General features: G+C 42.5%; 1 protein-coding gene across 8 annotated transcripts in view; it reads right to left on the bottom strand.

Annotated features, from left to right (window-relative positions):
* Positions 1–2,838: 2,838 nt before the first annotated feature.
* TMCC1 (transmembrane and coiled-coil domain family 1) overlaps positions 2,839–12,974 on the bottom strand; it is a 197,754-nt gene continuing 187,618 nt past the window's right edge. For all 8 annotated transcript variants that reach the window (XM_045832156.1, XM_045832154.1, XM_045832155.1 and 5 more), the window contains 2 exons: positions 9,225–9,360; positions 2,839–6,802 (listed from right to left, as the gene is read on the bottom strand). In XM_045832156.1, coding sequence (XP_045688112.1) covers positions 6,488–6,802; positions 9,225–9,360 — 451 coding nt within the window. In that variant the 3' untranslated portion in view covers positions 2,839–6,487. The remainder of the gene's footprint in view (positions 6,803–9,224; positions 9,361–12,974) is intronic.

The following is a 12,974-nucleotide window of genomic DNA, read 5'->3' as shown; positions in this document are numbered from 1 at the left end:
ATTATCTTTAAACACAAGGCTGGGTCATTACACCTCCAATACCTTTAATGGCTTCTCTTGTAGCCGTAGGGTAAACCTTAGCATGGCACTCAAGATTTCTTGAAACCTGTCCCCCCCTTCTACCATTATTAACTTTGTTACTGTTTGGCATTTCTTCCAGGCAGCCTACCTGCCATCCAAGGCTCACCTGCATCTGGTGCTTGAACCACTCATGTTGGCCTTTTTCACATCCATGTTTTTGCCAATACTGTTCCTTTGACATGGACTGCCCTCTCCCCCATTAAAAACCCACCACTGCTCAGCCCGGACCACCCCCTCCTCCACCTGCCCTTTCCCCACTGCCTTCAGGACTGCGTCCTCCTCTTCACTCTCACACATGGCTTCTGACTGTTACATTTCTTCTACCACATTCCTTTTTCCTTCACTTAGCACCTCTCCGCAGCATTCTCTTGTACACAGAATGGGTCTCAAACGCTGTCGGATAAATGAAGGGCTGAGCTGCACAGGCTGTGCCGTCTGCTGCGAGCACGCCTTTTCACGCGTGTCCTCTGGCAGCAGGACATTCATCTGACCCCTAGGCCCAGAAACCCAGGGCTGGAAGAAAGCCCAATGGGTGGTCCAAACGGAGCCCAGAGCCCCTTCCCAAACAATCCTAAAGCAAAAGATGGTCTATTATCTGGCACTAGGAACAGTACCAACCCTTTCCACCTCTGCTCAATGGACTCTCACAACTGGCTTACACGAGGCCGAATGTTTTCTTTTGAATGCTTATTGGTGATTAATTTCTTTTTCTGTGAACTATTTCTTCATAATCTTTGTCCATTTTCTACCAAGTTGCCTTCTCTTCTTGGTTTGTACTCACTCTTACACTGACACACTGGGGACACCCATCTTTCGTTACATATCCTGCACAGATCTCCTTTCCATCACATCTACTCGCCACTGCCCACCAGTGTCCCTCTCAGCCGTTTCACTCAAGCTTCAGGAGCCTTACGCCTGTAGTGAGGCTGACGCTGCCAGTAGGAGACTGGGGGGAATTACGTTAGAACTGCATGTCAAGGACCAAGTATTGGGTGGGCCAAAAAGTCCATGACTTTTTTCCTGTAAAATGAAAGACATATATTTCATTTTCACCGATAACTTTATAGATTTGGATATTTTGAGTATGTCAGCTATCTCCTACTATGGGCTTCCAGTGGGTAGAGGTCAGGGGTGCCGCTAAACATCATCCAGTGCATAAGACAGCCCTGCAGCAAAGAATTATTTGACCAAAACGGTGTTAGTGCCGAGAAACTTTGCAAACTAGTTTTGGCATGTTCTACCAGTCACAGCACCTTCTCCATACACTGCATAAATCTATTTTTGCATTTCAGTTGCATTTTTACTTTTCTTGAAATAACAAAGCATAGTATACAAAAAACATTGTGTATTTCCTTCCATCTTCAATATTAAGATGGTTGCACAAAAATGCATCGATTTTGGTAAGTTTTTTTTTAAATGCACGCTGATATGACAGCTGTCCGCAATATAATCTAACAAAATTGTTTCCAATGAAATTAAAGACAACCAAGCACTAGAGCTATAGTACGGAAAAAAACACAATGGACTTTTGCCAACCTGATATTAAGCCTTGCATTCAGTGAGTACTCAACAAATGTTAGCTACTCTTCTTTACCTACAATTGAGGTTGCAAGTTGATGAGGTGCTTAGGTTAGCCCATAGAGTTTTAAAAAAGTACATCTGAATACTTTAGGTGAGGCATACTTTTTCTAATTGGCCATACCCTCCCTCTACCTCCTCAATCTGTTTCTACGTCGCAGCTTCTCAGATTTACGGTATAGTCTTCCACTCTCTAGTCTTTAACAAATGAAAAAAAAAGCAGACTTTGAGATTATGTATCACCTATAACCAGGGCTGCTCCGTGTGCCCCCCGTGCGCTGTACAACACTAGGATGTGCCCTTCCCAGTGTAGCTTACTTACCAAGCCCCTCGGGATTGAGCAATGTACAACCTGCACATTAGTTTCAAAAAGCTTAAGGGGCATTCTCACAGCAATTTTAAAAGCTTTCACAAGAAGCCTCTTAGTTTCATAACATCTGCTAGGTAGGATCAAGATGGGGGCAACATTTCTAATTTATAGATATGGTAGGAGGCACAGAGCCAGTAAGTCAGAAGTGTGGCCCCAAATATCTTGAAATGCAGACTGGGGCTATGAAAGACTAGGACATCAGGTCCCTGCTCGGTACCCTCTCAAAGGCGAGATTAAACTTCTGGATTTCCAGAGGCCTCCTGGAGATTGTCAAGGAAAAGCTGTAGTAGAAACTACTACTTCTATAACAAAACCATAGATGGAATAGGCTGGGTAACCTCTTATGTACATATATATATATAAAAACTTCAAATGTTAAATGTTTTACAAAGTATGTTCATATACCCAACATAACATCTGTTTATTAACAAAGCGTTGTAAGAATGGACAAGGATTATTATACCGATTTTGGGGTTTTTGGATGCTGAATTTGGGGGCTCTGCCTCTAAAAATCTGCTTCCAAAGGATTAAAAGGCAGTCTTACCAGTCTAAAAATTGTGGCAAAGTACTACAGCTGAAATGATGTGTATAAATCCAGGGAGAGAGTGACAGCCACCGAGCTACCATTTACGGTTTCAAAATACTGGCTAAACACACACGCACACACACACACACACATGCACACACTCACATGTGAAAATATACACACAGTTTCTAATGCACAAACTAGTGGGAAATTTTCAGACTGACAAACTTGTCGCTGGAAACCGAGTATGAAAAAATAAAGAGCAAAACAAACCCGAGTCCAACCACCTCATTAACAGCCGAGGTCTTTATTTCAATTCGTATGTACAGTGAAAGTGCTGCTGCGGGTCTGCAGCAGCCAGACAGACGCAAACGTAATTCTCTCTCAACAATTAGCAGCTTAAGATCTACCAACTACAGTGTTAACGTTCACACGTTCACAAGTGTCATTTCTGTACTTTTCAATTCGTGCAAGTGAGTTTTTACTCTTACACACCTTGATAAAACACACTTACAGTCTAGTAGTCAATCCTACTGAGGGTATCACCTAGCATACATAACAGACAGAAAGGTTAACTCTTAGAGCCACATTCAAAATCCCCAGTCTCATTTGGGGGTGAGAACCAAAATTTTGCCTCTGTGAATTTGTGGAATATTTGGTTTTGTTTTGGATGCATATTTTCCAAAGCTGGAAGGCAGCTCCTTTCTGGAACTCACTCAGAATTCAGCATTTCATCTGACTGTACCTCAAAGGAATATGAAATTACCAACAAAACCAAATGCAGTGAAAACCACATAAAAATATGCTTATTAATAGGACATGGCTAGCAAGGAAGGCTTGATCCCAGTACTATTCTTGGTATCTGATTTTTCCCTCAATTGGGTGGAGGGGGTACAGGGGAGAGAAGGGCACCACCGTCAGTGAAGGGTAAAATTCAACCTACTTTTACTGTAGGAGCCTGTGGAATAGAAAGCCTTCCTTGCTAGGATGCACTGAGTATATACCAAAGAATTGAAATTGGAGCAGACACCTCCTTCAATGATCATAAACGAGTAAAGTATCAGCATTCTACAACCTGAAGAGTCACCCAGGCCACCACAGCCAGCCTTGCACCACCACTAACAAGTAATCCAGGAATGCTTCATTTCAAAAGGAATGCATGTAGTCTTTAAAAGAGAAGAAGCATTAAAATGAGGGGAATTTTCCACCCACAGAAAAATTGTTAAATCATTAGAGTGAAGTTATAGAAGAGCTTTGAACAGATGAGAGAATCCAAGAACAGCCATGATGCAAAGAAGCTCAAAGGTAATAGGTGCGGAAAATGGGGAAAGGCATCAAAACAGAGTCATGGTCACAAAAAGCATTAAAAACAGACAACTGTTCGGCCTGGTGAACAATCAAGAGACAGAAGGCCATTACTGTGCCTGACCCAGCCTGGAGGGCCTTCCTAAGACGGCACGACAGAGGAAGATGCAGAGTTAGCACGGGCATGTTTGGCTGGGAGCTCAGGGGGCTTTCCGGAGGTGAAAACCTTCCTTTGACTGAAACCATTCCAGGGCATCTGGAACAATTCATCTATCACAGTGACTTCAAGTGCCCACAAAACTTAATAGTCTCAACATAGTTTAGGGGACTCAAAGGTTCCATCTTAGAAAAACTGGAGGACTGTGGCTAGAGAATCTTTCCAATAACTTTGTAGGGTCCTCTATTCTGAGCAGTAAGTTCCGGCAGAAAGGGTCAACTGCTAGTTCAGCAAGGTCACGTGTCCTTTGGCACTCCTGTCTAAAGTCACTGCAATATTTTTAGGCAAAGTTAACATTTTAAATACACATGTTTGGGAACAATTGTTTTTGGCTGAACACGAAATGGTTCCCATTATTAAAAAAAAAATCACCCTGTGATTAAAAAAAAAAATTAACCCTGGTCCCTGCTCTGGGCACTAATTTTGAGAGGTCAACAGAACTAACAGGTGTGCTACAGTCATCTGGGAATGGAATGAAGACTGGGGTACCTGAGTTAAAATATCGAAATGATTATGGTAACAACATGCTGACTCTGAGAAGGCCAGCCTGCCAAACCCCAGGAGGCTGGAGCTGTCGTGTAAACCACGCTTTCAGACGGACAAGGCAATGCTAATCTGGTTTCAAAGGAATTTCCTAGGGATGGGGGAAATAGGCAAAGCCTATTCTGCTATTATTCTGAGGGCACATCTTGTGCCCCTTGCTCATCACTTGGTTGCACAGGGCTGAGGCCAAGAGGGAACAACATTTTGTGATTCAACACTACAGACAAGAAAAGATTAGCCAAACTTTCTAAATAAGCTCTGAAAGCCCAAGTTCTACCAGGATGGTGGAACTGGCTATAGGATAAGGAAGAAGTGTCAGTCCATTTTTGAGAACTGTCTATAAAAGTCCACTGAGCATAGTTATGTTAATAAGTCAGCCTATATACATAGAAAATTGACAGCATTTTATACCCCAAACTTGGTTCCTTCTAACCTGATATCTCCTCTGCTCTTTAATGAGAATCACCTTCAGTGGATTCTCTCAGGCAGACAAAATAAAGCTTTGAAATTAAGGATGCAGAGGCCAAAATGTAGACAGAAGATTCAAAATCACTTTGGTTTCAGTAATTAGAGGGTGTTAAAAAATAAATTAAGGAAATCATAAGGAATTATTTATGACTCTCTTAAACAGTCTTGCTTTTTCCTAAAGACAAACCCCAGCCCAAAGTCAGACTGATCATTTACTCAGGGCAAAAAATGTCTACCCTACTGAGCTTCTCCCTGCACACCCCTTCCCTCTCCAACCAAGCCAAGCCCAGGAAGTGGTGGGGGGAGGGGCGGCAAACACCAAAAAGCAGCAGCAGCAGCCAGAAGAGGGAGTTTAAGCTGCATCGCAACACAAGGGTATTGGAGGGCAGCATTTACAGCGAGTCTTCCCTTACTCAAACTGTTTCATGACAGGAGGGAGCAGCACACTTAAATATCCACACGTTTCTTCATTTAAAAACATCACTTCTTTATTTCAAAGGAAAAATAAAAGACCCTCCCAACCCTTTCCAAAAAAACCCAATAATAATAATAACAACAATAAAAAATCCTATTAGAAACCATAAGGAAGCACTGAGAGTTTGAGTAGTACATTCTTCAAGTATGCTGTTCGGACTTTTTGTTTTTTTAAATTGGTGACTATACACATATTAAAAAAACAACTTAAAAGTGCGGCCATGGGATTTTGCTTAAAATTAAGTATTTGGAGGGCTACTTCAAAATACTGTAGTAGGACTGTGCGGTGATCCTGTGGGGCATGATGTTCTCACTTTTGCATCCTAGCAAAGGTTAAGGGACCAGGTTCAAAAGCGATCATACTTCCAGCGTTAGTGTGAGCGGCCAACTCGGGTGAAAAAGCCAGGGAGATTCATATGTTCTTCCACGGACAAGGAAAATCCACCCTGAATCCAAAAATTCAGACATGGAATGTGGTACGATTTCACAGTAAAGTTAGTCTGGGAGGAAAAGAGGTGGTGAGCCCAGACAAGGCAGGGTGTTAGGTTTAACCAGTTTCCCTAATCAGGTTTCACATCTTTTTAGTGGGTTTTAGTGCAGTCCTTCAAGCCACAATTTCGATGCCCTTCAGTGTGCTCCAGATTGTTGGTTCATGTTAAAGGACTGTTTAAGATTTGCATCCCAAGGAAAATCATGCTACATAAAAATGATCCAAGATTTTTGCCCAAAAAACTTCTTGGATAAAATCTAAAAAATACTATTGCAATTGCATCTCTTGAAGAAAAAAAACATTATTCTAAATGTAAACAGATTCACTCAACTCTTCTGTTGTTGTAGAAAACGTCAGAGTAGGTAAGTTGCTGTCTAATTCTTTGCTGCATGCACTCGCCAGAGGGTAGGGGAGCACTGCCTTCTTTTGCCAGCATCATCTGGGGGATGAAAAGAACCGTTCCACATAGCTGAAGAGGGCATCCCAGTGCTTCCAGAGAAAGGCAATGAAAACCACAAGGAATAAAGTGCTGAACGTCCTGTTGCGCGTCTTCATTAGAGGAACCACGCAGTTGGCTACTGTGGAGACAAAGACCAAAAGAACTGCCATGACAGCCAGAAGAATGTTGATGAGTTTGCCCAATAGGTTCCGGGCAGTGGCATTCTCTAGCCCCTCCAGCTGTACCACCTGCTGCTGCTGCTGTTGCAGCTCCATCTTGGAGATGCGGGTCTGGCACGCCTCCAGGGCCTCCTGTGGGCCAGAACAGGGAATAGTTAAGCCTTTTGCACACAAGTAATCTGAGTCACTGACCTGCCCCTTGGGCAAGCCAGATGCATCTTGAACTATGCCAATGATTTTAAATATGCTAGAGAGTGACCGCAGCATCATGGTGGAATGAGAAGACTTCTTTGTTTCTCCCCTTACATTTACAAGTTGGATAACTGTAACTCAACAAAGATCCCATGCTCAACATGCACACATGCCTAAAACATCTGACGGGGCAGGCAAAGAAGACTGAGCCCTGGTTGGGTGGCTCATCTGGTTGGAGCATCATCCCGTACACCAACAGGTTGCAGGTCCCCAGTCAGGGCACATAAGTATGTTAACATAAGTATGTTACAGAAGGGAACCCACCGATGTTTCTCTCATCTCCCTCCCTTCCCCCCTCTCTCAATTCAATGAACATATCCTCAGGTGAGGATTAAAAAAGGTTTTTTTCCAGTCAAGACTACAGACTAGGCAGACATGGCTCGCCTCTTCGCACAACCACATCAAAATTGCAACTAAAATATCGAACAACCATCACTCAGAACCGTCAGAAATCGAGTTGAGTGGAAGTCTGGCAACCATGAAATTAAAGAAACCACATCCACTAAGACTAAGCAGGCAAGCTGGTGCCATATCTGTGACCCCATCAACCTGGCTAACACTGTTTGATCAGCCTTGGAGATCCCCAGAGACTCCACCCCACCCAACTTAAGGGCCCCGCCCAAGCTTCTTTTCCATATGAATGGCTGGTCTAGGTTCATGCTACACAACTTCCTAAATCCTATTTCACAACTTCCTAAATCATATCAAACAAGCAACAGCTGGTGGGAAAGGGATCTCTGCTCTGTCTTTTAAGTACATTCCCCTTTTTAAGGTTGATCTCTGTAAAGAGGACACTATGTTGAAATGCTAGACCAAACTTTAGAAGTGATCTGCTTCCCTTAAGGCCATGACCTTCAGCCATAAGTTCTTATGAAATTTACAGTAACATTTAGAGAACAGAATCTATTCCCTTAGCTGTGGTCAGGTATCTTCCGAAGTTCAGCAGTGGTGGAACCCTGGGTTTTTCCGGTCTTGTTTCAATGGGTCCTAGTTTCCTAGGATTTGAAGTGAAGGCCAGAAACTTCAGACTGAAGTTAGCTGGAGAATGGACAATGGATACTTCCCAATCCACTATGACTTGAGAAAAAACAATAAACAGAATTCTAGGGGCCTACAGAACACAGCAGATGGACAAATAATGTAGACATCGTCTTGATTCTTTTATGCTACTGCAATACAAGCTTCCTGGAAACTTGTTTTCTTAAAAAAGTTTTCTTAAAACTAAGACTAGTTTTAAGATGCCTTCATATGAAACCACCAACTGTTCCATTAGAAATACTTCCCAACTGGGATGAGCAAAAGTTAAATATTCTATTTTCTCACAGAATACACCAGAGGGCTACTATTAACCTTAAATATTACTGTGTATGGCATTCTTGCAACCCCCCTGGCAAAATGCCTGACAAACACTTGGACTTGGCAGCTAGGACAAAAGCACCTTTGCCACAGAAGAAGAAAGGAAAGATGGCCCCGAGACTGCCAGAGCAGCCCCTGAAGCAGTGACCGGCAGACGGAATGCTTGTGGTTCTCCACAGACTGAGACTACTGTGATTCAAGAAACATCTCCCAAGAACTGAAGCAAGCATATCACTTCCAAATGGTATACATTTCTGAGAAATGTACCTCATTTGAAGAATAGGTCTATTACAGTTGGTCTTAGCTTCTTTTGATACTCTACCCTCCTCTTTTCCCCCAAACTTTTTTACCATGATAAAATACACGTAACATAAAACTTACCATTTTAAAGTGTACAATTCAATGACATTTAGTAAATTCACCATGTAACCATCACTACTATCAAAATTCCAGAACATTTTCATCACCCCCAAAAGAAACCCCTAACTCCTTGGCTATCACTTCCTGTTCCCCTTTCCCGCAGCCCGGACAACCACTAATCTACTTTCCACCTCCAGAGCTGGGGCTGTTCAGGACATGTCACATAAATGGAGCCATATGTTATGCAGCCTTTTGTGACTGGTTTCTTTCACTGAACACAATGCTTCCAGCATTACCCATGTTGTAAAAATGTATCAGCACTGCATTTCTTTTTCTTTTTTTTATTGTGGTAAAATACACACATAACAAAATCTATTATTTTAACTATTTTTAAGTGTACAGTTCAGTGGTATTAAATATTCCTATCGTTGTACAACCCACATTCATCTTACAGCTATTTTCATGCTGTAAACTGAAACTCTGTACCAATGAAATAACAATCCCTCCAAGTCCCCTAATCCCTAGTCCTTGGTGACAACCATTCTACTTTCTTTTAATTTTTTACACCTGGATCCTTCATGCTAACCTGGATGTCCCGGGCCCGTTCATAGGACTGATACGCAATTTTCTCTTCCATGCTGGCCAGTTCCTGCTTCAGGTTCAAGATTTCATTCTGATGGAGCTCTGTTAGGTCATTTAGTTGTTCTTCTAGTCGTTCACATCTAAGAAGAAGGGGAGAAGTTAAACGTTTAGGCATTCTGCATTTTTTTCTGGTATTATTCACATCCAAACTCATTTTGCAAAGGAAGAAAATAAAAACACAAAGAAACTGAGTGGCCTGGGGTGACAGGGCATGCTGGTGGGTACAGCACGTCCCTGGAATGGACAGCTCATCACAAGGCCATATCACAGAGGCAACATAACTCTTCCACATTCTTCTTCATACACAGTATTTGTCATAATGCCAGCAGCCCTGGTTAGCATTGAGCATACCTATAATAAATGAGGCAGTTCCTATTCTATTCTGAGCAGCACACAGGAGAGGCAAAAACCAGAGTATAATTAAGCAGGTCTCATCAAAAGATAAACAGCACACAAATGGAAATTGACCAAGAAGAATTCACTGCTAGCTTATTCTGACACGGGACAGGTCACTGACCTGGATGTTCATGATTCAGAGCCCATCGTTCCTATGGCCAAGCACAGTACCTGGGACATCTCAGTCAACAATATTTACTGAAAGCCTGATGTGTGTCAGGTATGTTCAGAGTACTGGGAATACCATGGTAAGCAAGATAGAGATCCTGCCTTCAGGCGTTTACATTCTAAAGAAGGAGATAGAAGAGAGGGAGGGAGAGGCAGAAAAACCAAGATGCCTGCAGATATGGAAAAGTAAACCAAATAAGATCACTAGGGGTACAGAATAGAGTGCCTGGCAGCTGGTTAAGCTAGAATGATCAGGGAAGGCCTCTTCCCTGTTCAACACTTGTCAACAACGAGAAGTAGAACTTGAATGATGACATAAACAAGTGCTAGGGCGATGGGGTGGGTGGACATCTCAAAGCGGAAGGAAGAGCAAGTATAAAGTTCTTAAGATGGGAACAAACTTGGCAGGTTTGAGGGACAGGCTGTAGGCCTCATAGCTGAATAAAAATGAGGGAAAATGAACCTCTTTAGAAGCAGGGATCATTTTATTAGGGTATATTTTTAGTCCTGAGAGAGAGAGAGAGAGAGAGACAGGTTGAGAGAGAAACATCAATTAGCTGCCTCCTGTATGTGCCCCAATTGAGACTTGAACTTGCAACCTAGGTATGTGCCCTGACTGGAATCGAACTGGCAACCTTTTCTTTTGGTGTATGGGATGACACTCTAACCAACTGAGCCACCCAGTCGGGGTGGAAGGAGGGATCATTTTAATTCACCTTGTATCTGTAGCACTTAGAGGACTACATATAAGAAAGTTTATTGTACATAAAGAGAACCTGGGCAGGGCATCTAAGGATCAATAGGACTGGAGCAGGTTTAAAGGCCAAGATCAGAGATCCCAGGTGGAAAAGAACATGGGTAAATGGCAGGAGGTAGAATGTACAGAATAACTGAAACAGTGGGTCTATGTTGGAGGAAAAAAGGGAAATTTGGTATGAAAAGGTAGGCAGGGGAGTGGGGATTCTGGAATAGACAGTACCTGGTCCAAAGCGGGTTGCTGAAGGGGGAGAGGGTGACATGATGGACACAGTGTTTAGGAAAACAGGTAGTGGTGAGGAGGACAGATTGAGGCAGGTTGTGTGTCAAGTCCCAGGAATCAAACAAAGAGCTACACAGTTAGTAGGAAGGCTGAAGACTACACATTTAAAAACACTAGAAAGGAGCCCTGGCTAACGTGGCTCAGTGGATTGAGCACCGGCCTACGAACCTAGAGGTCTCCGGTTTGATTCCCAGTCAGGGCGCGTGCCTGGGTTGCAGGCCAGGTCCCCATGTGGGGGTGTGCGAGAGGAAACTGACAGATGTAGCTCTCACATTTTGATGTTTCTCTCCCTCTCTTCCTTTCTCTCTAAAAATAAAGTCTTTAAAAAAAAGACTAGAAAGGAAAGAATAAACACATCTCCAGCTTATGGCAACTAGAATGGAAGGCTGTTTCTCAGACAGAGGGCTCACCGCAACAGGAGAATATATTACCACTGAGCACTACTCAGGCAAGCACATACCTAACACTAGCACGTGAGCCTCAGGGGACATTATATTAAAATAAAAATAAAAATGCCAGAACAAACTCAAACATTTAAAACTACTCTCCTCTTTCCCTTGTTTTTAAATACACCTATAGTACACAAACTTTTAAGAAATACATGGAGCCCTGCCCGGGTGGCTCAGCTGGCTGGGCTACACCGAAAAGGTGTGGGTCTGATTCTCAGTCAGGGCACACACCTAGGCTGCAGGTTTGATTCTCAGTTGGGGTGTGTATGGGAGGTACCCAATTGATGTTTCTCCACCCCCTTCCTCTTTCTCTAAAATCAATAAACATATCCTTGGGTGAGGATTAAAAAAAAAAAAGAAACACACAAGTTCTTTGTTTAAGGAAATTTTTCTGTTGTAGCATCACCAATATTCTCGCTCTAATAATTATATAAAAATTATGTGGAAAATAACTATATTCTAAACTTCATTCTTTCTCTAAGAAACAAGGGCTTTTTAAAAAAGTTATAGTCTGAGTCTTTTTACTATGTTTCTGAATCCTACTTAGTTCTCCTTTATCCTTGACAGGGATCTGTACTGCTTTCTTTCATGACGAAACTGTTACTGCAGTGACTGTACAGAGTGAGCAAAAAGCATCCCCACCTTTTGTCTGTAACTAGGGCTAATATTGTCTGTGACCCTGCCTTTTCATGTCATCTGCTGCTCAGGGCATGTGCTTGAAAACAGGTGCCACCTTTGGAATTTTTCCCCACCAAATTTTAAGTTCACTAAATGCCATGAGATTAACATATTGTCTTTTAGTGAAACTAAGCCCACTGTTTTATGGCGATTTTAAATTTAATTAATTAATTTATTCATTTAAGAGAGAAGGCTGGGAGGGGGGGAGGGAGAAAGACGGCAGGAGAGAGACAGAAATGATGTGCTGTTCCACTTACTTATGCATTTATTGGCTGATTCTTGTTACGTGCCCTGACTGAGGGACTGAACCCACAACCTTGGTGTATTGGGACGATGCTGACACTCTAACCAACTGAGCTATCTGGCTAGGGTTATGGTGTTTTTAGTGTTTGATGATTTTCATCATCACTCTCTTCACTAGAGTATTTAAGAGAAAGGCTGGGCTTGGCAGCAAATAACTCTCCCAAGCTAAGAACTGATGTTGGTGGCAGGGAGGGAACTGTGGTGGTAGCAACCAGTCTGTGTGGCTGAGGAAAGCAGACCCACATGACATCTTTGGCATGTGTTCCATAGGCTATGGCCCCAACCTCTTGGCCCACAAATTGTACAGTCTTTAAGGAATGCTAGGGAATCTTATTTGATATTAAACATGGCTCACATATAACATTAGAACAAATTAAAAAGTAATAGCAACAGCAATAGCAGAGCTACCATTTATTCAGTGCTTTCTATGCAAATTAATTTCCACAACCTCAAGAAGGTAGTAGGTATTATCTTCACTTTACAGATGAGGAAACTGATGCTCAGTGAGGTAAAGGGACTTGCCCAAGGCACAGAGAAATTAAGTAAGAGAGTTAGGATTTAAATCCAGGTTTGTTTGACTTTAAAACTCAAGGATTTTATTTTACTTTACTTTATTCATTTTTAGAGAGAGGGCAAGGGAGGGAGAAGAGGAGGGAGAGAA

The sequence above is a fragment of the Phyllostomus hastatus genome, unplaced genomic scaffold (genome assembly GCF_019186645.2).
Source record: "Phyllostomus hastatus isolate PE091 unplaced genomic scaffold, TTU_PhHast_1.1 phas_contig_16, whole genome shotgun sequence".
NCBI lineage: Eukaryota > Metazoa > Chordata > Mammalia > Chiroptera > Phyllostomidae > Phyllostomus > Phyllostomus hastatus.
The sequence above is the reverse complement of the archived record's forward strand: the minus strand, read 5'-3'. Positions and strand labels throughout refer to the sequence as shown.